Here is a 22,629-nt window from a genome sequence, read left to right as displayed (position 1 = left end):
GTCACAAAAAAAATATTTTTTTAACATTTGAAATGAACATGTGTATCTAATTACACAAAATTTAATAAATTACGTAAAAATAAATGAGCCATTGTAAATATAAAAACATAAAATTAGGAACGCAAGTTAAAACCGAAATGTTGCAATAAATAAGTTAGGAACACATTTTATTTTTAAAATATTTAAAAAATATGAAAATATACTTAAGAATTATCACTCGTGAAACACGAATCAGTATAAAAATTAGGTACGAGTACATACAAATAAAAGTATCGAATTTAATGAAATATTGCAAATACTATCAAATATTCTCTTTAAAAACATAGAATAAAATTATGCAGTCTTGAGAAAATCATCGCGATTTCATGAAAATACCACGAAATCAATAAATAAAGAAATATAAATTCCAAACTCAGACATACTAAAATTTAATAAAAGTATGGCAACTAGAAATCAGTCATAAATAAAATTAAGTTGGAAAAACTCGGTAAAAAATAAATAAATATTGTAAAAATAAATCTAAAAAAAAAAATTCTAAATAACAACTTACTCCCTACAGTTTAAATTACTCATTAGTTGTTGGTCATTAGTCATTACAAATAAAATACAAGTTAATAAAATTTTCGCAAAAACATCAAACTATCAGTTACACTGTCTACAATAAATTTTGATGGTAGGTACTTTCAAAAGTTATTCCGCACAAAATTAAAACATTCATTAAAAAAATAAATAACTTAAAATAATTTAAAACTCACTAATTTCAAAAAAAAATGGAATATCATTTAGGTAGGTACTGGGTACACAAAATATAAATTAAAAAATTATCGTTCATGCGAACATTTCAATCTTTGAACTAGATAGGTACTCTTTGCAAATAAATAAAATGAGAATACTTAATTCTCACAATAAAAAACAATTGTACACATTAAATAAACAGCTGACTAAAAAGATAAATAAATAAATAAAATAAAAATTAAAAAAAAAACATCGAAACATCGAAGTTTGATAAAAATAAAATCACAAATGCAATCTTGAAACCACACGCAAGTTATAAATTAAAAAACTGAAGATCATTGAGCTCGATCATACGAGTAGGTACCCACATTAGATTGGATAAATCAATACCGAATCTCTACTCCAACTGTCTTCTGGTTCTTGATTCAGCTTCAACATTTTCATACCATGCAAATCTATTTAAAAAAACATTTATACATAACATATAGACCTTAGTTCATTTAGAAAAATTAAAGTGAATACGTAGAACTTACTCAGTAGAACTAAAAAAGTACTCGCGAGAGTAAATCTGTCAGTACATCCGATGCCACATAATTCACTGAATGAAACCGGCCCTCCTGACTTTTCTTCCCACAAAGTACATAATCGGTTCAGTACATCTTCGCTGGAAACGCGTTTTCTAGAAAACAATAGAAATATAGTAATCGTAAAAATGTTGGTAACACACCGGTAACGACTAAAGAAAAATATTTCAAAAAATTACCTCCTGGGACGTACGACTTCCTCAACTTGCTGCTCCACCGCTTCTGCAGGTACGACGATTACCGCAGTATGTTCTATTTGAGGTATGGATGGAATCTGCTCACCTTGTTGCACTGCGATTCCAGCAGTAGCTTCCATTTGAGGTATAAATGGAATCTGTTCACTTTGTTGTAACGCAGATTCAGCAAGAATTTGAGCAATAGGATCCATTTGAGGCGCAAGTGGAACTTGTTCTTTTTGTAGCAACGTAGATTCAGTAGGTATTTTAGCAACGTCCACGATATTCTGATCTAAGATTTTGCGTGCTCTTTTTTGAGGTATAACTTCTTCCAGTTCAATAACTTTTTCCTGTTCAGTAGGTACAGCTTGAGTTTCAACCAAAAGTGGTTGAATTATTGGCTGAAGCATCGGTGATTTAGACAGCACAATTGGCTGTTGCAGGGCAGGAACTTGTATTGCGATATCTTCTACATTCGGTAGATTCGTTGGAAATTGAGTTGAAAGGCGAGGTACTTCCGGTATTTCCGGAACTTGCAGGAATTGCTGTTTATCGTGACCAGCGGGTGGTAGACTTTTTTTAGGAGGTTCTTCGGTTCGCAAAGAAGGTCTAGATTGTTGCAGGCTTTTTGGTTGCAACCGGATCGATGCTCGCTATTAAATTAAAAACGATTCATTGTAATTTTCGATAACCTGTAAGCCTACTACTACGAAGATAGGTATTCTAAAATTCACACTTACTATTCTGGCTATTCTATCTTCGCATTCATTTTCTGGAAATGAAAAGAAACATTTTTTAAATGGAATAGAAATAATCCTAAGGAGACGAATCACATCAAAATAGAACGACGTATTTACCTTCATCATACATGATATCGTCTTCTTCTTCAAATAATTGACATAACCTAAAAAATAAAAAAAATAAAATATCTCAACATTTACTTAGTTAGGTGTGTAAATGATTAAAACCAAGTTATCCCCTGCAGCGATTTTCTATACTTACAGATTAGACAATAGATTTCCACAATCTCTCAAATCACTGTCAGGAACCTGCAAGTAAGCGTGAAAAATATAAAATTCAGATTGAGAAAATGGTTAGGTACCTATACATACATGAATAAGAGTATTTTATTTCGTCAATGTCTGCAGTATTAGTAATTTAAATCAACTTACATCAAAATGACGAAAAATTTCCAAGTTTCTCTCATCTGTTTCGTATCGATCAAATGGTACAATGCGATACGATGGACGACGAATAAGTTCCGTGAAATTTTGCAATCTCTCAGGATGTGATACAGGCTCCTAAATTTTTAACCATAGTTCATTTAAAAAATGTCACAATGATTTTCAAAACCATAAGATAATTGACAAGTGAGTAATTACTTGAGGTTTAATATTCTTGTTAAGCTTCCTTGTCACAACCAAATTGCTGTAGAAAACGTATTTTTTCCTTTTTGCAGCGGGTTTCTTCTTCTACAACATGCATGAAAAAAAATCAAAATGTACATTTTTTGAAAAATACCTAGATAAAAGAAAATTAGTTTACCGGCGTATCCTCCAATACAACGTTAGTTCGGCGTGGTGAAGTTGGCACAGATGCTTTCTATAATTAATTAAATAATTCGTGAATATTATGTCTTAGATATTGTACAATGTACATAATTTGGATTTTGAAAAAGATTATTCGCAATACACACCTGTTCTTGATCGATAGGAATGTCTAACAGAGGCATTTCAAAAATCGGACCTGGTTGTTCCATTGCTCTCATTATCTCAGGTAGAAACTGGGGTTCAGCTGCAGGGCCTTGAATTAACAAATCTGCAATCGTTGGTCTAGCAGGAATTCTTTCGACTTCGATGACTCGTTCTGTTGAAAGGAAAACGATCACTTTTTAAAAATGTAGAAATTGAAAATCAGCTATGCAACGCATTCTATTAGAAGACATTCTAAAACATGGTGATATCGCTGCGAAGAGCAGAGCTATCTTCTCGCCAATATCATAATCACTGGCTTTACTTTTGGTACAGCGTTGTCCTATAGAGCACGCATGTCGCTCATTCAAATGGATTTTTCTCAAGTAGTAATTTTTTGAGCTTGCCTGCCTATCTGAATTTTGTTAGGTAGGTAGCTAGGTACTTCGAAAATTCAGACTCAAAAGTATCATTAAAAATTATCGAATAAAAAAAATATTTAATTAGAATCGTTAATGGACCTTGGGTTGGAGTACGCTTCGCTACTACTCTTTCAACTGCACGTTCTTCTGGTCCAGGATGAGATATTGGTATGATAGGAACATCTTCCTGCATAGTAACATGAGGAATTCCATCCACTGGTCTCGCAGAATCAGTCTATAAAAACGTAATTTCAATTTATTCTTACGTAGATAGGTGCGGTACATTTGAAGAATTTAATTTTAATTTTTCAGAAAATTGCATACTTGAACTAGAGGAATATGTGTGCTCGATTTTTCGGGTATTGTACAAAGATCTTCGACACGATGTACTTCGAAATCTGGCACTGTAAATATCTGAAAAATTGATTTACAAATAATGTACAGCTCTTGCAATGACTTAAAGCTAGGTGTAGCCCAATTGGGTGAAAAGTCGCGCAATCGAGGAAAAATTCGTGATAGCATATAGAGAAAAACAGCACGCAAAATGTAGCCTAACAATTTTATAGGAGTTGAGTTGAAATCACGCATAATAACGCGAATCGCATTTCGCGTATTTTTCATTGAAATTTCGCAAAAATTCAAAACACGTTTTCAGCATTTTTGAAGAATTTTGAGCCAAAAACTTCTACGATATTTGGTATTTTCAAAGCGTCACGATGCTTATTAGAGTGGGCCGAAAATGACGAAATTGCGTTTTGCAAGTACCAGACAGCCGAAAACTTGCTCCTCGGGGGACCATAGGTAATTAGGTATTAAAATTGAAAAAAAAATGGGATCGATTAATATCTTCCAATTGCGCAAGGGCCATCAATTTTTCAAAAAATTACAAAAATAATCTTTTTCAAAAATCGCAAAAAAAAATAACGTATGCTGAAAGTGGTTTCAATTTTTTTTGTTATTCAGATCAGAAAATTTTTCTGAAAAAAGTCTTTGTTTCTGAGTTTTTTGTAAACTTAGCTATTTCAAAATAACAGCCAGTATACATTTGTTTAGGCGTTTAGCTATTGTATTTTAATATTGAAAAAAAATATATCCAAAACAGTCATCGTTTCTGGTCTACATATACAATGTAACTATACAGTAGAAAAAGACATTAAAATTTTATTTGAGCAATTTTTGGTCATTTCAACAATTTTTGAAAAAACCGATTCTGTTAGAAGCTGTGAACATGTTTGAAAATTGGTAAAATTTGTTTTTAAACGTTTTCCACAATTTTCAATCGTTTTCTTTTGCATGCCCGAAAATTGAGAATATTCCCAAAAATTTGAGTACCCATATTCTCGCATTTTTGAGTAGGTATAATTTCAGATTAGATTCGTGGTGGGTCAATAATACACCATCATACCTGAAAACCTTGATTCCGCAACTTTGATTTCGCATACTCAAACCAGAAAATGAAGAATTAGGTACTTAATAACTAAAATGGAGTATGAACCAAATATCGGTGTTTTTCATTCAGGTACCAGCTGATATTCATTCCTCGATTTTGGGCAGAGTTTTACAATTTCAAAGATCGTCCGCAAGTCCCCGATCCGTCAGAGTGCGCTAGTGTGGTCGTTGGTGATGAGACCATTCTAGGATTGTGCAGGTATCCTATGATGAGATCTGTATTAATATTGAATGGAAGCAAATTAATGCGTAACGTTGAAATTCGTTTTTCTCGGAACTGAAGGGGTTTAGGAAAATTTTTGTCAGAACATAAATTGAAGAGGATGAAATTTCCTATCGATTGGTATATTTTTCTTCGAGTTTCGTACAGAAATGGCGATTTTTTAAAGATTTTTGTGGACAGATTTTTTAAAATGTTAACTTTAAATTGAAATTACGGAAAATTTTCAGTGGACACATAGGTACTTTAATACACCAAAATGTTCAGAATTTCATCCCCTTTCAAATGGTTTTTTACCGAAAGCGCTAGCAGTTACCGTTCAAAAGTTTCCAAAGTTCAAAGCTTTGAACTTTCACAACTTTTGATCGAAAAGCGCTAGAGCTCTGGGGAAAAAACGAGGTTGTAGAGGAGAAAGAGTAGATCATTTTTCATGTTTCAAACACCTATGTGCTCGATCAAATTTTTGATTTATTAAAGTTCAAAGTTTCAAGGTTGAAATTTTTTTACATTTAAATTAAAATAAATCAAAATTTTGATCGAGCACATAGGTGTTTGAAGAATGAAAAATGATCTACTTTCTTTCCTCTACAAGCTGGTTTTTAATTCAAATCTGTAGCATTAACCATTCAAAAATTATTCAAGAAAAACTAAGAAATTGGGCAAGATCCCATAAGACAATCGAGTGGCTATCCTAGGATGGGGTAATTCACAACTTCTCCACCAGAGCGCGTACCTTTGGTGGGGACTGGCGAAAAGGTATTTAGCATTTGCACTATACCTAGTACCTACAAACTTGAATCCACTGTATCGTGAAAAACAAACGATAAATTTTTCGTTTCCTTCAAAATTAATCACAGGAGAAAAAAATTTGAGCCAAAATGGATTAAAAGGGAGAGAAAGTCAGTATATTCGAGTTTTATAGAGGTTGAATTTCTTTGCGACCTTTTTACAACATTTTTTCAAAAAATGGAGAATCCCAAATTCTGCTGGGGACTTCAAAACAGTTCAAAACCATCGTATAATTTACTCAAAAGGTAAAAAATAAATTACAAATCAAAGAAGGAGGGTCATTTTGGCCATTTTCGTGCCCCTCGCTACTTCGAGACTTGGATGGCCTTTTCTTATAGGGGATGGTCCCTATTATTAATATCAGGTGATATTTTCCCAGGGGAACCCATAGGGGGGCTGTGGGGTGGCCCCAAAGTCAAAAATTTCAAAAAATTTTAGAACCACTGCTCGAAAATGTAAAAAATTAAAAGTAGCGAATATATGTTGCTTTAAGGGTAAGCAATGCAGCACGTAACGCTTTTTTCATTTTTGACCTTTTTGGGGGTTGTGGTGGGGGTATTTCTATTTTTGAAAATTTTGGAACCCCCTTTTGTGACCCTTCCCATCGAGCCACCCTAATGCCCTTTTCATGGTTTATTGCTACTAAGAGTAAGTTCAATTGATATCATTTGCAACCCCCTCATCAACTTGGCTCATATCGAAAAATTCAATTTTTGACTTTTTTTTGAGGTCCATATTTTGGGAAACCATGAAAAGCTATCGAGGTCCGGTTTGCGGCAAATATGTTGCATTTTACTTCTTAATCGACTGGCATGCTTGAATTTTTATTTCAAGTCAATTTTTGACCTCATTGTTGCAGATTACTTTTGGGGGTGGCAAACTTTGAGAACCCCTGAAAAAAGTTCTAAAGTGAATTTTTTCAAACTTTCAGCTGAAATGGTCTTAAATACATGTGTTTAACCAATATAATATGCGAATGCGATATTTTAATACCTCTCCGTGTGAATTTTCTAATTTTTTCCAAAAATAATCTCGAAAAATTTGCGATTTGAAAAGTGATAGTGAAACAACATTTTCAATGAAAGAATTCAGTTTTTCTGATCTCAACATTTTTCAAATTCAGTCATAAATTTCTTTAAATTGTGACTCTGTAGGAGAGAACCAAAATGACCCGAGTGAAGCGAGTGCAAAAGCTTCGAAAAATTTGTACTTAGTTCAAAAAATAGATCGCACATAAATTCGTTAGCGATTATTCACGCGAAATACACCGACGATTTAGTACCAAAAAAAACGCGCGCAATTTTTTGTGCGCTATTGCGCGACTTTTCCCCCCAATTAGGAGCCAAGTAATTAAAAAGTACCCACTTGAGGTCGTTCTACAGTTGATTGTGTTTCTTGTACGGTTCTTTCACTCTCAACAATAGGAGGAACCTGCTGAGAAACACGTAATCCTGCCTGTGTTTGATGCACCACTACGTCAGTCTGCACCTGAATAACTGTACGTGTTCGTTTAGATACAGATACTTGAACTTGATCCATCGTTGGTGGAATTTCTTGAGCTATGATTCTTTCAGTTGTAAACGCCGGTGAGATGGGTTGAGGAGTACGCAATGCTGCAGGCATTTCATGTACGTCAGCTTGCACAACAAACTGTCGAGGAATATCGTCTGATTCCTGAGAAAGAGCTGTAGCTGGTCTCGCGCGTTGAGCAACTGCTTGAGGATGAGTAAATCGCTGACAAAGCTCAGTTTCTAAAATTCTTTGTAATTCAGCATTTGTCGTGATATGTTCATGGCCCTAAAATGTAGAAATAAATGAAGTAGGTAGGTAACTGAATTTCAATTGCAATTGATTAAATTAGTGTATTAATTCAACGACTTACCTCGATACCCAATCCACTTTCCCTAAAATATAATAGCAAATTAATTAATTTCTACAAGTTTGAATGTTTTTATGAACATTTTATAGTAAAATAAAAACTGATTAATGTACCTTAAAAACGCCGTAATCCTTTGATGTTCGTTATATTCCTCGTAGCGCAGTTCTGACGAAGTAGCCTGAAATTACGACGCGTTAATTTTAGTTCGCGAATACTCGTACCTATACTTCAGTTGATAAAAACTAAAAACTTACAATTGATTCAAGGACGTGTCTTGTACGATTTGCTTCGCTAGGTTCAGGATCTTTTGCAACTTCGATTCTGTGAGCAGCTGCCCATCTTTTTTTTTGCTCTTCGAGATAAATCAAATTCTCGATCATCGCTAATTCTTCATCGTTACGAATCGGGAAATTACAAGGAACTTCTGCAGTAGGCACTGAAACGTACATTCAACAGTTTACTAAATTTCATGTTGGATCTTCGGAAATTCTAATCACAACTATTTGATTACCTGCAGCGACAGCTTGTTGTTGAGGAACGTCATCAGGGATATTTCTAAGAACTTCTGCGATTCCGCCGTTTTCGGTAGGCAAAACATTATCGCGAATTTCCGATCTTGGCGGTATTATACTAGAAAATAATTACACAGTATTTTAAACTTTGGCTAGTTGGAAGTTATAATTATAGTAGGTAATGATTGATCATTTTGAACCCTTCGGTCTTCATAAATGAGAGGAAAATAACGAAAAAACAGAACAAAACTGATACTCTCAGAAATAGGGGAATACGTAGACCTAACAGGTATATAAATTCGCTGCAGAAATTTTATTATTAAGGTTTAAAAGTCAAAGTAATAACTAAATGTTGATCTACATAGATATTGAAACTTAATTCAAAGTTTTTCTCATTAAACTTTTCTCAATTATGAATAGGTACTAAAATTGATTCATAAAAAAGTAGACCTATACAACAACTTCAAAATTCTAAGCCAAACAATGCGTCTGTTTTTTCTGATTAATACCTACTACCACCCATAAAATGGATAGATAAGTTTCGTTCACTTGCCGAATTTAAATAAGTAGGCTACCTACGATTATTCGTGATTGCGTACCTAATTCAACTGTAAATCAACGAAATGCTAAAATAAAATGGATGGGTGATATTTCAAGTTTAAAAAAATGTAATGATATCTTTACCTCAAATCTTGAAGCGGTGGTCTACGATCATCTATATTGGGCTGCCTATTTTTAATATGTTTCAGTACTACAATTTTAACTTCATTGCCAGATGCGGGAAAAGTAAATGTTTTCACGTATTCCTTTCGAAAATATGCTATAAGAATAAATCACATATTTTTAATTTCATATACAATTAGTGAGATCAACATTGAACAGCGAACAAAAATATTTCAACTCAACTTACTCAAAAACATTCTTTTGTTTCTTTCGTGAATGTAAAAAATAGCTTTTAAAACGTTGCCTACTATCCGGTAACGTAAACGTAATGGGTATAAAGGACATTCGGGTATTTCGTATTTTTCCCACATAGGACGATCATTCACCAAACTCTTCAATAAATTACTGAAAACATTAAATCAATTCATCAATCGTAAGTCCGTAACCTACGTACCTACATATACCTATGGGCACTAAAAATTTTACGTTCAACGATTTTTCGAATACCTATGTTGAGTTTACAGCTATTAGGTACATATTTTAACGATTTTGAGTTTGAAATATGCAGCATTGAAGAACTCACCAGAATAATTTCAGTTTTTTAGAACAGACCTTGTGCCCACTTTTAATAGGCTTGTTAGGTTGAAAGTTATACGGATCGTTGAGACGTTGGTACTTCTTCGAGCTCAAAATTGTGCTGATGTCATTTTCCATTTTCGAAGAAATGGGTTGATGCTGATTATGATTCGTGAAGAACTCCATGATCTGGAAAATATTCTGGGATTAGGCCAAGGTAATGATGTTGTGTGCTCAAGTACGTGCAAGCGCTCGCTATTTATTTGAAAACTTCCAAAACGACTATAAATTCATCAAAATGTTTTGGGTGAAAATTAAATTGAACAATCATGATTAGATTTCTATGATACTCAAGCTGTTCCCTCGAGCAATCAAGCATGGCTGTAAGAACTTACAGAAGATTTCTAGTGCGAATAGGTCAAGGTGCCATTGCTGACCAATAGTCTGATAAATCGCTTCAGCATTTCTTTTCATGACAGGTAACCCATATATTCAAATTTAAATACTTGCAATACCTCTCAAACGAATAAAATGAACTAAGTAGCTAAATACCTACCACTCATGAAAATTTATCTTCTTCTACTAAAACAACAACAATGTAAACGTTGAAATGTAAAATGATCATATAACAAAATGAATTACGATGTGAAATTAACAGTTGAAAAAGAAAATCTCGAAAGTAGCAAATTTCTTAGAAACAACGCACAAGACAAATGAGACATAATGGAGACTTAAACACAATACAATGAAACACCTCATTCGCGCCACAGTGCACCGGCAGGTACTTTGTTAGGGTACCGACTACTGTTGTTGGAGGCAAAAAATCACAAAAAATAATGAAAAATTGGCGCGATTCAATCATTAGATTGAACTTGAACTAGATTCAACATCGAAAATTTCCTGGAAACAGAGCAGGGACCAGGGAGGGGATAAAACCTTATCAGCTGACAGTGAGTGACTGAGTGACTAGCGAACAGATTTCGATTATCGTTTCATTTACCCCGACATCCGACTTCCGAGATTCGAACAGAAATTTGTGATTTTGTATATTGAGAATGAATTAATTACCCTGTACTTGGACTTACTTTACTTTTCCAGCTATGCGAATCGAAGGTAAGCCATTTCTTTTAACTCTCTTTTAACATTAATTAATATTAATGTAGTATCATTTCTTCAATCTTCATCCCCTCTTTAACAGCCGATTCCTCAATTACACCGTAAATCAACTCAGTCAGGTATTCCATATATTGCAGGTATTGATCTATTGATGAGCAAAGTGGTCATCGTCATATATGGGAAGAAATGAAACCAATCATTTTTCTGTACCGTAAGTCTTGCATTTGGCAATGAACTCTGATAATAAAAAGCACTGGTCGAAGCATCTTGAACGAATTGTACGTACCGAACGAAAGTTAGCTACATTCGAGGTTTATTACAAAGAATCAAATAATTGTGTAGTCATAATAATGCACTCTAATGTCTATGTTTCTCATGAAGTAAAATACAAATCGCTTTGAGAAAGTCAGAAGCTGTTGAACGTGTATTGTCATCGTTATTATTTATCACTCGTTTGGTGCTGATTAGTTTAATTCGTGACAGTATATCCAGTGTAAATTTGGAACGGAATTACTGTGGCTAATTGTTATCGGTATATTGTAATTTCTAATGATTTTGTTTCAATTCTAGGTAAGAACATCAGCTATAGTACATAGCAAATTCGACAGCTGTACGACGAGTATTGAGAAGTACTGATAAGAAAAGAATCAGTGGCGAAGTGTTAGCGAAGTGTTCTGCATGATTGTTGAATGAATTGGATGCGTGGTGAGTAATTTTTTATAATTCAATTTTTTGTTTTCATTTAGCTATTCATTCTATTCCAAGCAGTATGTGATGATTTTCTTTGTTCGAAAGCGAATGTATCAACAAATACGGCATGTCGCATTATTAATTAACAATTTAGCATCACCTCACCTTCTACGTGTCGAGCTCAGGATGGAGTCTAATAGAAGAAATTGTAGATAAGTAAGTGCATAATTATGTTGCAGATTTGGTACTTTATTCTGTATACATTTACTAGATTCAAATAGTAAGTCAATGTGCATGCGTATCTTTATACAAACTACAGAAAGCCTGCGCGCCGTAGGTATATGATACCAAAAGTTATACGGTTCCTTATAATCATCATTGATAAGTAAACACCTAAGATACCTAATAAATTTATTATTTCGATTTAAATTTATGGTAACGAAATAAGTAAAACATAAATATAAAATTAATACTGAAAGTAAATGAAACATGAAATAATATAAATAACTATGCAAATTTTGAGTACATATAAACAACGAATCGTTTTCGTTATCTAATCTAATAAATTAAAAACTGTACAAAAATGTTCCATCACAAACGTGATATTTTCAAAAATTTTTAAAATAAACGGAGTCTTGTGAACGTAACGCCTTATAAATTATTTTGCATTCTTTTATTTGAATAAATAATAAATACGAAAGTTATTTAAAGCGAGGAAACATTTGTACTTTTGGTAAAGTTCTTCTGCTATACGCCCTTTTTCTCAAATTTTCAACTGGCATGACACTTTTCTTCTTGGCGTGAACTTTTTCACTATGTTCTTGACAAATGCAGCTATTTACAATCCTTATAATATTGTTGATTATGGTACCATCTTTACAGTACAATTTTATCTTTTGTTTTTTCACATCACCATCCTTGCAGGCTAATGCTACCACCTAGAACACAAGAAATCAGCAAAAAGAATTATTAAATGTATTGACAGTTGTATTAGATAGAGCATTTCAATTGATATGCAGTTGAATGAAATTTGACTAATGAACAAAATTTATTAATTTTGAGTAGGTACTAGGTACTACATATTAATGAGAAAAGAATGTATCATTTGGCTTAAAATTGAAGTTATTTGCTACCTACCTGTTTTTTTTTTTTTTAATAAATCAAATTCAGTGTTCGAAAAAAGTTGAATGAGAAAAATTTTAAATTATGTTTTAATCTGTAGTTCAGAAGTTAATTATTACTTTGACTTTCAAACACTAGTAAGTAATAATAAAACTTCTCCTGCGAATCTGTCATTTCTAAGAAGTATCATGTTTTTTTTTCAATTTTTCATTATTTTTTTCTCATTTATTAAGAGTTTAAAATTATGAAAATATTGTAACTACCTTTGCTCGTTTTTATGAGGAAGAACTTTTCATCATTCTTTATTGTTGAAATTTCCGAAATTATCGATAAAAACAGAAGCAGAAAAAAATAGGTATTACCAAAATTATGAAAAAGTTTAAATGAGAATGTATTGTCGTGAAAGTTCGTGTTAAATCTACGAGAAAATAAAGTTTTAAAATTCAATTACCTCGAATATGAGATTAAAAGCTCGATTATTTAAATTTTTAATCTTCGTTTCACGAAATTGTGTATAGTGTTCAGCATTGAATAAATGTACATTGAAAGGATTTTTCAAAATGTTACCTATCTACATCGGTAAGTACTGAGTAGAAAGTAGTACCTGCTTATCTATGTACAATTACCTATTAATTTTGAAATATTCAAGGATTATTTAAAACAATTAATACGTTGTACAGTTTCATTATTCTATGTATCAAACTGAAATATTCTCTTCGTTTCGTTTACAATTTTCCACGAGTTTAGTGAATATGTACAAGTGCCAGTACCTATGTAAACCCTACGTTTACTCCTTGACTTTTTTTCTACGTTCAAGTTTTTAGTTCTAAGGCGTTGTAATAAAATGTTATGTGAAAACTTTCTCATGCTTGGAAACATCTTCATTTTAGAATAATAAATTTTATAATGAGAGATATTTAGGAAATGAGCGGAAGAACAAAAACAGCTGCAAAAATGATCGCTTGTTCATTGAAATTTGATTTATTCAATTGTGATTATGGCAGGCTTTTAATCAAATAAGTTCGCTTGCTGTAATCTAATTTAAAATCTTGTAGTTCTAGATTTAAAAATAGGCTTTTTTTGGTACACGTAATACAGATATATTTTATTAGCTCAACACAAAATAGTCGTAAATTATTTTACTCTTTTTTGTGTGTGTTTTAGTTCGTTGTGTAGTCTGCTATGTAAGCCCTTCCTGATTTGGTTACCACTTGTTAACTATTCTTTATGCTTTGAGTTACTTTTTATAACCTTACTTTCAATGGTAAAATTTTTTTTGAAACTGCTCCCTTTAGAATTTTCCACATCCTTTTACCAAGTCTCGAAACAGTAATTACTTTTTATTTTTTAATAAGCGTCTTTTATTTTTTACCACATTCATTCGGTAATAGTTACCTTCCTTTTTTACATTTTTTTCCTTTCAGCTTTTTTCGTTGTATGGTTTTTAGCAACGTATGAAGATAATTTATTAAATTTTTTCTCTTTTTTTTTTGATATTGAGGATTTTTTATTTTAATTTAAAATCGTGGTTACCTGTGTATAGCGTTATGTACTCTACCTAACATTATAACTATATCTTAACGAAAACTTACTGGTTTTTGTGCATCTGCAGGTTTCTGATACTGGATGTGATACGGTGATACCGAGTGATGTTGATTCAGTTTATTATAATCGTATTTGATGCAACGATCCGCGCATACTGTTTCTACGATTGGTTTCTTCGATTTGCATTCGCCATCGTAAACGTACCGGCTGGATCTTAGGCTACATTTCATATTCCCTGTAAGCAAACGAGAAATTGTATAGGTAGGTATTTAATTTTCCAAATTAACCGCAAATAAGCTTCTGTTTAATGATAGGTACTATTTGATTATTTCAATTAATTTCTTGAACTAGGTAAGTCTAAGTACATACTATAAACTATAAACATATTTGCGGTATTTTATTCAACAACGCGACGAATTTTACGTTCAGCTCGTAATCATCGGTCTGCAGAGTACACGCGATAAGAAGCGCTGAAAACGAAAGTGGTTGCTAACCAAGTGAAATGTTACCTTATAAATCATTTCTCGGCGCAAGAATGGAAAAAAAGGGTTTATTGCATCGTTGTCATTGAAATTTTAACTCGCTGTGTTTTATAAATACAATCAATAGCGATAAATAAAAGCCCATCCGTTTCTCTAACATTAATATTTTCACCATTGACGTTCAATTTTTTTCATTATTTTGAAAAAATAAAATAAAAATAAAAATTCGAAAGGGATAAGAAATGGAAGTTAGTAAAATATGTACGTTTGGAATTTATGTCTGATTAAGGAGATAGAAGGTAAACTTCACTACGGGTTTGGAGAATATTTTTCAGTAAAATATGATCTCATTATTTGCAAAGTAGAGTCGGAATCTATGCATTTGACCGTCAGTTCGGCCTTTTTTTTTAGCTTGTGAAGATACCTACATGTTTTCCATACTAAGGAATGATTTCGATCTGGTAATTTGAAATAAATTTCAAATTTTATACATTCGTGCTAAACTGAAACGTAGCTGTACTTGAACAATATGAAAAAATGTTTCCATAAAAAAAATAAACCAAGTATGTTGTAGGTACCTCGACCTACTGAGTTGGCTTATTTTCAAAAAAAAAAATATGTAGGATAACTTTTTTGGAAAATATTGGAATTTAAAATACCTATGTAAAATTGCTCAACATGAAAATATTATACAAATCATCATTCTTTTATAAACCTATATCGCTGTTTTTACCATCCAATTTTCTTTCGATCAACGACCGTAAGCATAGGCATCTTTAATGGTGTCAAAGCACCAAAACATAGGTAGGTCAGTAAACATAGAAAAGTATAAATAAAGTTGAGAGAGAGATTTTTACATACCAAATTACTAACGTGTTTTAATTTATTCATAAGTAAATTAATATCGATGTTGTCTTAAACAATACTAACGCTTAGTCGCTTAGCACGTATGCAATTTACTCTTACATCTTCTTATGGGCAGATGCAAAATTAAATAGATTAGGTGAAGTAATTCTAACTGCGTTCCCGGAAGATTTAACGTTAACGGCATAAAAATTGAACAGTCATTTGCAATAAGAATGTAATTTGACCAGCAAAATGATACGATAATATTTAAATACCAGAACGAGTGTAATATAGTTATTAATATACCGGTTTTTATTTTGAATAGGTAATTGCAATATTACTTTTTGCTATTATTGCTTTGTTATTATTTTTTTAGGATTTTGTTTCCGTTTCAGTGAACTTGAAATGAACATATCTGCCTATAACTCTGCGTGTTTGCGAATTAGCGCTCTGTTGCATTTAGAGGTTAATACAGTACATGTAACGCTAAATATGAACCGCATCAACTGGAGTAAATAGTAAGTGTGCACTAGGAATTCTAACTAATTTTGAATGCATATTTATAAAGTAATTAGGAAATGGCGTATTAGAGGTGAATCGGGATTCTTCACCTTATGTAGTTTTAAATGGATGGTATCGGATTGTTGAAATTTAGGCCATTACTTCTATTTTAATTTTCGAATTATCTCAAATTGTCAAAAAAAAATTGTGAAGATGGAATGAGCTACAGGTTAACTGAAAAAGAACGTAAAATATGTGAAAACGATATGTAAGTATGTTAGAAGAAGAACGAAGAAATTCGCTTGTCGTCAGAAATTAATTCTTGAAAAAGGATTGGTTTAAAAGAATTTGGGTAACCATAACGAGTTTTAATAAAATATGGGAAGTGTGACCTGACCTATCCAATTTGTTTGTTCATGCTGTTGTCGTATTCTGTGTTCCATCGTATTTACGTTAAATATTTTTCAGAAATAGGTATCTATGTACTTTGAAATCAGTTTCGAACTATTCTTGTTTGACGGAAGGGAAAGAGTTGAAAACTCGACGTCTAAAGTATTGTTTGATGTTTTCAATTTTTAAAAAACGTGACGGCATTTTTTTATTTAAAAAAAAAGTTGATCCAATCTTTTGATCCGAAAAATATCGTTTCAGTATTTTGGCTGTAGGTATCCTTGATACAAAAATTTCTTTGAAAATGTATCTATGTACGTACTATCTGAGCTCTGAAAGAATGATCACGATCTTCATTGCATTTTGATGGATAATTTATAATTATGTGTCTTTATATGGAAATTCGGGTGGAAATTCTTATTGAAGTTTTTACGAGTATTTTCAAGTTGGAGTCGGTTTGTAATTATTTTTAAACATTTGTAGCTGCAAAACTCTTATCATATTTTTCAACGGGTTTTTTATTTTATTTTTTATTTTGTGCCTTCGAAAAATATTACCTTCCTGATATCAAAATTAGATGAAACTTATAATCTCTGTAGGATTTCCGCTTTTTTGTATGGGCAATTGGATTTTTTTTTTTTGGTACCCTTACCCTATAAATTCCAATGCCTCAGTCGGTGATGGCTGATCACAAAACTACAATATTTCGGTTCAGTTTTCAGTTTTTAGTTTCAATTTTCAGTTTTACTTCTTTACCAATGTAAGTTTTCCATCACTGGCTTCTGTAAAAATTCCGTGAAATCAATGGCTGAGTGCCCAAAATTCATTTGCAGTAAGTTGTACATGATTATCTACCATTTTCAAATTTAATTTTAATTTTCATAATTCATTTACAGTATAGGAATAGGACAAGGTAGGGTAGATCTAGGTTTATCTCATAGTCTGTATTTTTACGTGCATGTATATATTGTGATGTAATTTTTTCAGATCCTGATTTCTGAAATGTCAAATGTCAGTTTTTCAAGCCAGTGTGTCCTAAATACAAAATACAGGGTGCTCAAGAAATCCCAGAACTATTTTGGAGAATGAAAAATAAGGAAAGAGTTGCGTTGAATTTTGATGCATATAATAGGTACGTATACTATGTAGGTAAACAATATGCTCCGAAGCGTAGTCGTAACGAAAGGTGTTGTTCATGTTGAAACTGGTTTAGTAGTTTGCACTCTCGTTGGAAAGTTTTCAATATTTTCTTTAAAAATAGGAATTTGTCAAAAATTTTCAAAGGAAAGTTATGGGTGATAATTTTTGATCCGGTTTAGTGACTGGTAAGCAACCAGTTTTACCAATCAATTTCTTAATGAAGATGTGTTTTAGCATCTGAATTTTCGGATACTGAAAAACGTGTCAAATGAAACTTTTAAACTGACCAAAAATTCGTGATTTTAAATTTTATATCGCAAGGAACTTAGAATACTTTTTCAGATTCCTTGAATTATGTTGGTTGAAAAGAATTGTTCGGAATTAAAATCTAGTTGCTTTTAATAACCTAATGAAGCTTTCACGCGAAACTTTTGACTTTTTTTTCTATTTTACCGGCCGGTCATAATTCCGTCCTGAAAACCGTATCGTTATTCGTTAGGTAGCTTACGTTGAACTAAAATCAAACTATACGTACGATAAACTTACCTCCGAACGGAAGGTTATTATACGGCGAGTAATCCGATGTTTTTTTCGGTACCTGGTATCCCATTAAACTTCCCTCTTGCATCGAACTGTAAACCGACTCTTTCAAAGGTACGAATTTTGTCTCTTGCATGGTCATATCGGTGACGCTGGGGTAATACCTGGTGGCGTAAGTATCGTACGATTTACTAATCGACGGCGATGACGACAAGTTGTACACAGGTGTGGTTTCATATCTATAAGGAAGATGTCCCCGGTAGGTGGTTGGAGCGGCATCCATGTGGACGTAATTAGGCGTATGAAAATTCAAAGGATGTAGTTTCGAATTTCTCGTGTCGGTGGGTTTATCTTGAAAAGCTGTGGCACCGGTGCTGGTTCGCAGATAATCGTATACGCCTGTTGAGCCGGTACTAGTTTTCAAATAATCATATAACGTTGTACTTTGTTCGACAGCTTCATCTTCTTCTTGATGAGTTTGAGTTTGTCGTTGGGATCGATTTTCCAGGTATTTGAAAATCGTCTGTTGCACGCGATCCAAGTCCAATTTATCTTTGCTCTGTTCCACAACCACATATGGCACGTAAGGTATATTTAATTCATCCGGCGAGGCAGCCGCGCAAAATTCTATTATTTCGAATAACAATAGAGAATACGATAGAAAAATCACGCGTTTGTGTTTGCCGGTCATTTTTAATCAAATTATTTGTTGTAGTTTCATACTCGTAATACGGATCGAATTCGAAATTTCACCGAAGGTTCGCGAATCATGGAGGAAGAAGCGAAATGCGGTATCTAAGATACATGTACGTATACCTACATGAGACTCGAAGTAAATTGATTTAATACGTAACAAAAAAAAAAAAAAACACAACTCTTTACGAATACACTACTTCGAGATGTATTCTTTGAAGGGGTAAAAAAAAGTTACAAAATCTACGTGACAAAACTAGACGAAGAATGAAAAAAAGAAAAAAAAACCAACAACCAGAAACAAGGAAAAAAATTCACGTCACATTTATACACACAGAAAACGAGCACGAGGTAACGAATAAGCACGTGAAAAATTACGAAGACGTATCTCGTCGAACAGAGTGAAATGCAACGCACACGTGAATCGTCAACAAAGATACTCGTACACGTAGAGTAGACTTGGATGTACCTACACTCGATGTTTGGAAACTTTACACGCGACCACCGAACACACCGAGATGAAAAGTTGAATTTAACTCAATATCTTTAAGAAAATCATAACGATGGTGATTCCGAAGCGCTGACCACATATTTCATAATACACCGTCGAGATTTACATTTCCACCTGCGGAGAAATTAAGAATTATTTTCACCAAACACGTATTACTTTCACTGAACCGATTCGTACGTGTAAAACCTGAATTGCGGAAAATAAATTCATTTAACGTGAACTTTTACGTAGTACGATTTTGGCGCGGTTTCCAGTCGGAATTAAAAATTAGAAAAACAAAGTAAAGCTCGCGGACGTTTTATATTGAAAAAAAAGCAACACCGAAGTCGTTGCGGCGGATTTACACTTTTCTTACGACGACGTTGTTGATATTGACTTTGAAGAGAAATGAAGATACATCACGTACTTGTGATTTTATTATCAATAACGAGTAATGTCAAGGTGCGTTCTCACTAATAAGTCGACTGAACGAGCGGGTTAGCATCTTTGTTTGCGTTGTAGCTGGAATGATGGAAGAAAAGACGGATGTTAATGGGTTCTCAATGTGTGTAACGTGTTTTCAAACCTATACGAGCAGTCGAGCAATTGTAATTTCGCTTCGGTTCGCTTTAGTTGGAAATCTTCGACCATGCTTGTCCTTAAAAGTAACACGCTTTTAGGACGACGACGACGCTGTTATTCCGGCTATACTACAAATAAGAAAGAGCGCGATGAAAGTTACCATCTCCCCCCAAAAAATTCGTAATTATGTGTGAGGTCGATGTGGGCAATTGTAAACAGATTTTGAGATTTCGTTTATTGGTATCTTTTTTTTCATTTTTTCGACTCATATGACATTTTTTCACCAAATGTGTTTATATCATTTGAAAGCAGATAATTTAAGCTATCGGTTCATGTAAGTATTCAGAAATTATTTTACATGAACCAGTTCTGAATAAGGAAGTGTTTACAATTGGACTGGCTTTGTTTACTATTACCCTGCAAAAAGTGGGTAATTGTAAACATTTTTCCATAGTGAATGAAAAATGAGCTGGTATTTTGTTGATCGGTACCTACCTAAAATTGAAATTAAAGTAATGAGAACAGTCTGGGAAATCTGAAAATGCCCTTAAAAATTTCGTAATTCCAAAATTCGTCTGGCAGATGTTGAATTTAGGCAGTTTCTTTACTGGTATTTTATAAACAGTTTTTCCTGGATATTTCCGCTGCATGACTTCTTGGAGAAAAATTACCCTCTCTAAGCAGTTGGTAAATTTATGCTCTACTATTTTGTTTACTCGTAATGTTTTTAAAACCGCTTATTTTTTCTTTTAAAAAAAGGATGTTTACAATTAGCCGTGGTCTTCAAAAATTAACTGGAGTAATTGTAAGCCTGTTTTTAAACATTTTCTACCCACCTATATTTCAAAGTGACCTCGAAGTAGTAATTTTCAGATAGTTTTCGACTTGAAAAACTACGTACTGTTCGTGAAAACCTGTTTTTTGGATTTTTTAGAATTTTTTAAAAATTACAAAAATGTCCTCTCTTATAATATAACAGCTGATTTAATAAAAACTAATAATTCATTTTTAATTCTCTTTACATTAAAAGAATAGAATATGTAATCGAAGGTTTGGAAGTTCAAAATACTATTAAAGGATCAATTTCATGGGGTTGAACAATTTTTTTCAAATAAGCGAACTGCCTCGTACACAAATCGCAATTACCCACAGACCACATTGACCGTATACCTTCCTACGTTTCTGGTACGATACTGTATTTTTGAACACACCGTAATAACACTTTTTCGACGTATCGATTGGATATTTTTGCTTTGATTTGTTGATAAAATTAGTCATCATCGAAAGGTTAGTAGGACTCGTAACGTACTAGGTCTGTATTGTTATAAGGTCTTAACCTGATCCCTAGGCTATGCTTTGTGTCTATAATCAATAATTTGATTAATTATATGTATTATATTCGATTAATACTTTGCATGTATGTTCCTAGTCCTACACATGCGTAGGTATAGAGCTTCGAATTTTTTTCACGAAGATTTCTCTTCTTCGTTGTGAACCGTTTGCTCATGTAGGTACAATTGATGGACAAATATGGTCGAACATATAGGTACACAAATCGTGACTCCAACCCAACCAGAATACAATCTTCGTGTTCCTGTAAACGAATCGACGTTTTCATCTAATTATTAATTTGCTCAAAAAATGAGACTCGGCTTGAATTGTACCCATTGACTTGTCTGTCGTCCTCAAAAGTTTGAAATGTTGTGTAGAGTATAAAATGTATTTCATGTTTGTAAAGTGGTGAGATTTTGGAAAAAAAATTCGCTTGAATTTATTTTCGTACAATTCAAACTATTTTTATTTTTATCTTTTTTTTTAAACATGTCATCTAGATACTTTAAAATGAAATAAGTACGTAATTTATCCTGGAAAGTAATTTTTCATATTTTTTTCATTTTAGATCAATTTTTTGAAATTTTTTCACTTTTTAAAAAAATTCATTATTTTAACAATTGAAATTCCCATTACATTACACAGTTCTTTGTTTTTCAATTTTTTAAAAAGAAATCTTGATAAAGTTTTTTATCTTGGTTTTTTTCACTTTTTTTTTTACCTGAAAGTGTTGTTTTTTTTCAATTTCGCTTTTTATCAACTTTTAAAACTTGGTGAAAATTTTTGAAAATGGCGAAAAGAATTGACTATTTTTCTAAACCTTGTAATATGTAACTGCAAATATACGAATACCTATCCATTGATTTTAAAACATTTTCGTTTTTCGACACCATTATTTATGTGCAGGAACTCCAATGCTAATAGAAAATCTCAAAATTTCCTTCTTTGCTTTCGTTCCTCAGTATAGTTTTATTTTCCCTTTGAGAATTTTTGGATTCAGCTCAAAGGTGATTATAAGTTCTTTGGAAGTCTGTAGTGAAATGACCTTTAAATTTTGTTTCCTATAGTTTCAGGTTTGAAATGATGCTTTTTGATGTACAAATCTTAATGAATTATATGTATCTCTAACTTTGAGCTTTTTTTTAAAAAAGTAATTTTGATGTGAATTATCGTAACTCAAGGAATTTGACATGTTTCAGGTACGTTATTCTCCTCTTCACTCCTGTCCAGAAATTTTAATCTTCTGCAACTCGGAATGGTGATGAAGCTAATGAATCTACGCTCGACCATCCCTCGGATCTATGTAGCTTTTCATTTGAGGTAGGTAAGTAGGTAGTTTAAAATTGTATTTGTTTTCATCCGGTGAAATTTCCTCCTAAAGTACCATTCACTGATGATGACTTCTTTTGGATTTTTTCAGCGAACGATTTTGTTGGTTTATTTGCCAAAGCTGTTAGTTTAGGA

The 22,629-nt window shown here is 32.8% G+C and overlaps 2 protein-coding genes and 2 long non-coding RNA genes across 4 annotated transcripts; 2 read left to right on the top strand and 2 right to left on the bottom strand.

Annotated features, from left to right (window-relative positions):
• Window positions 1–264: 264 nt before the first annotated feature.
• Window positions 265–9,976, bottom strand: LOC135839411 (uncharacterized). Its single transcript, XM_065355425.1, has 20 exons — window positions 9,704–9,976; window positions 9,368–9,525; window positions 9,142–9,277; window positions 8,457–8,575; window positions 8,200–8,381; window positions 8,059–8,123; window positions 7,949–7,970; window positions 7,432–7,863; window positions 3,933–4,022; window positions 3,708–3,843; window positions 3,192–3,361; window positions 3,041–3,097; window positions 2,878–2,967; window positions 2,668–2,796; window positions 2,498–2,544; window positions 2,353–2,399; window positions 2,236–2,267; window positions 1,499–2,148; window positions 1,269–1,414; window positions 265–1,190 (listed from the first exon to the last, which is right to left on the bottom strand). Exons 1-20 carry the CDS (start codon window positions 9,880–9,882, stop codon window positions 1,105–1,107), a joined length of 2,973 nt encoding a protein of 990 aa, XP_065211497.1. The 5' UTR covers window positions 9,883–9,976; the 3' UTR covers window positions 265–1,104.
• Window positions 9,977–10,466: 490 nt separating this feature from the next.
• Window positions 10,467–11,890, top strand: LOC135839413 (uncharacterized). The gene is made up of 4 exons (XR_010557589.1): window positions 10,467–10,809; window positions 10,950–11,023; window positions 11,383–11,517; window positions 11,608–11,890. It is a non-coding gene; the product is annotated as an uncharacterized LOC135839413 (long non-coding RNA).
• Window positions 11,891–11,896: 6 nt separating this feature from the next.
• LOC135839412 (uncharacterized) lies at window positions 11,897–19,878 on the bottom strand. The gene is made up of 3 exons (XM_065355426.1): window positions 18,075–19,878; window positions 14,217–14,404; window positions 11,897–12,440 (listed from the first exon to the last, which is right to left on the bottom strand). Exons 1-3 carry the CDS (start codon window positions 18,757–18,759, stop codon window positions 12,204–12,206), a joined length of 1,110 nt encoding a protein of 369 aa, XP_065211498.1. The 5' UTR covers window positions 18,760–19,878; the 3' UTR covers window positions 11,897–12,203.
• Window positions 14,316–22,483, top strand: LOC135839414 (uncharacterized). Its single transcript, XR_010557590.1, has 4 exons — window positions 14,316–14,430; window positions 15,874–16,015; window positions 17,376–17,520; window positions 22,365–22,483. It is a non-coding gene; the product is annotated as an uncharacterized LOC135839414 (long non-coding RNA).
• Window positions 22,484–22,629: the final 146 nt, after the last annotated feature.

The sequence above is a fragment of the Planococcus citri genome, chromosome 3, assembly GCF_950023065.1.
Source record: "Planococcus citri chromosome 3, ihPlaCitr1.1, whole genome shotgun sequence".
NCBI classification, from domain to species: domain Eukaryota; kingdom Metazoa; phylum Arthropoda; class Insecta; order Hemiptera; family Pseudococcidae; genus Planococcus; species Planococcus citri.
Note: the sequence above shows the minus strand (reverse complement) of the source record. Positions and strands in the feature narration are given on the sequence as shown.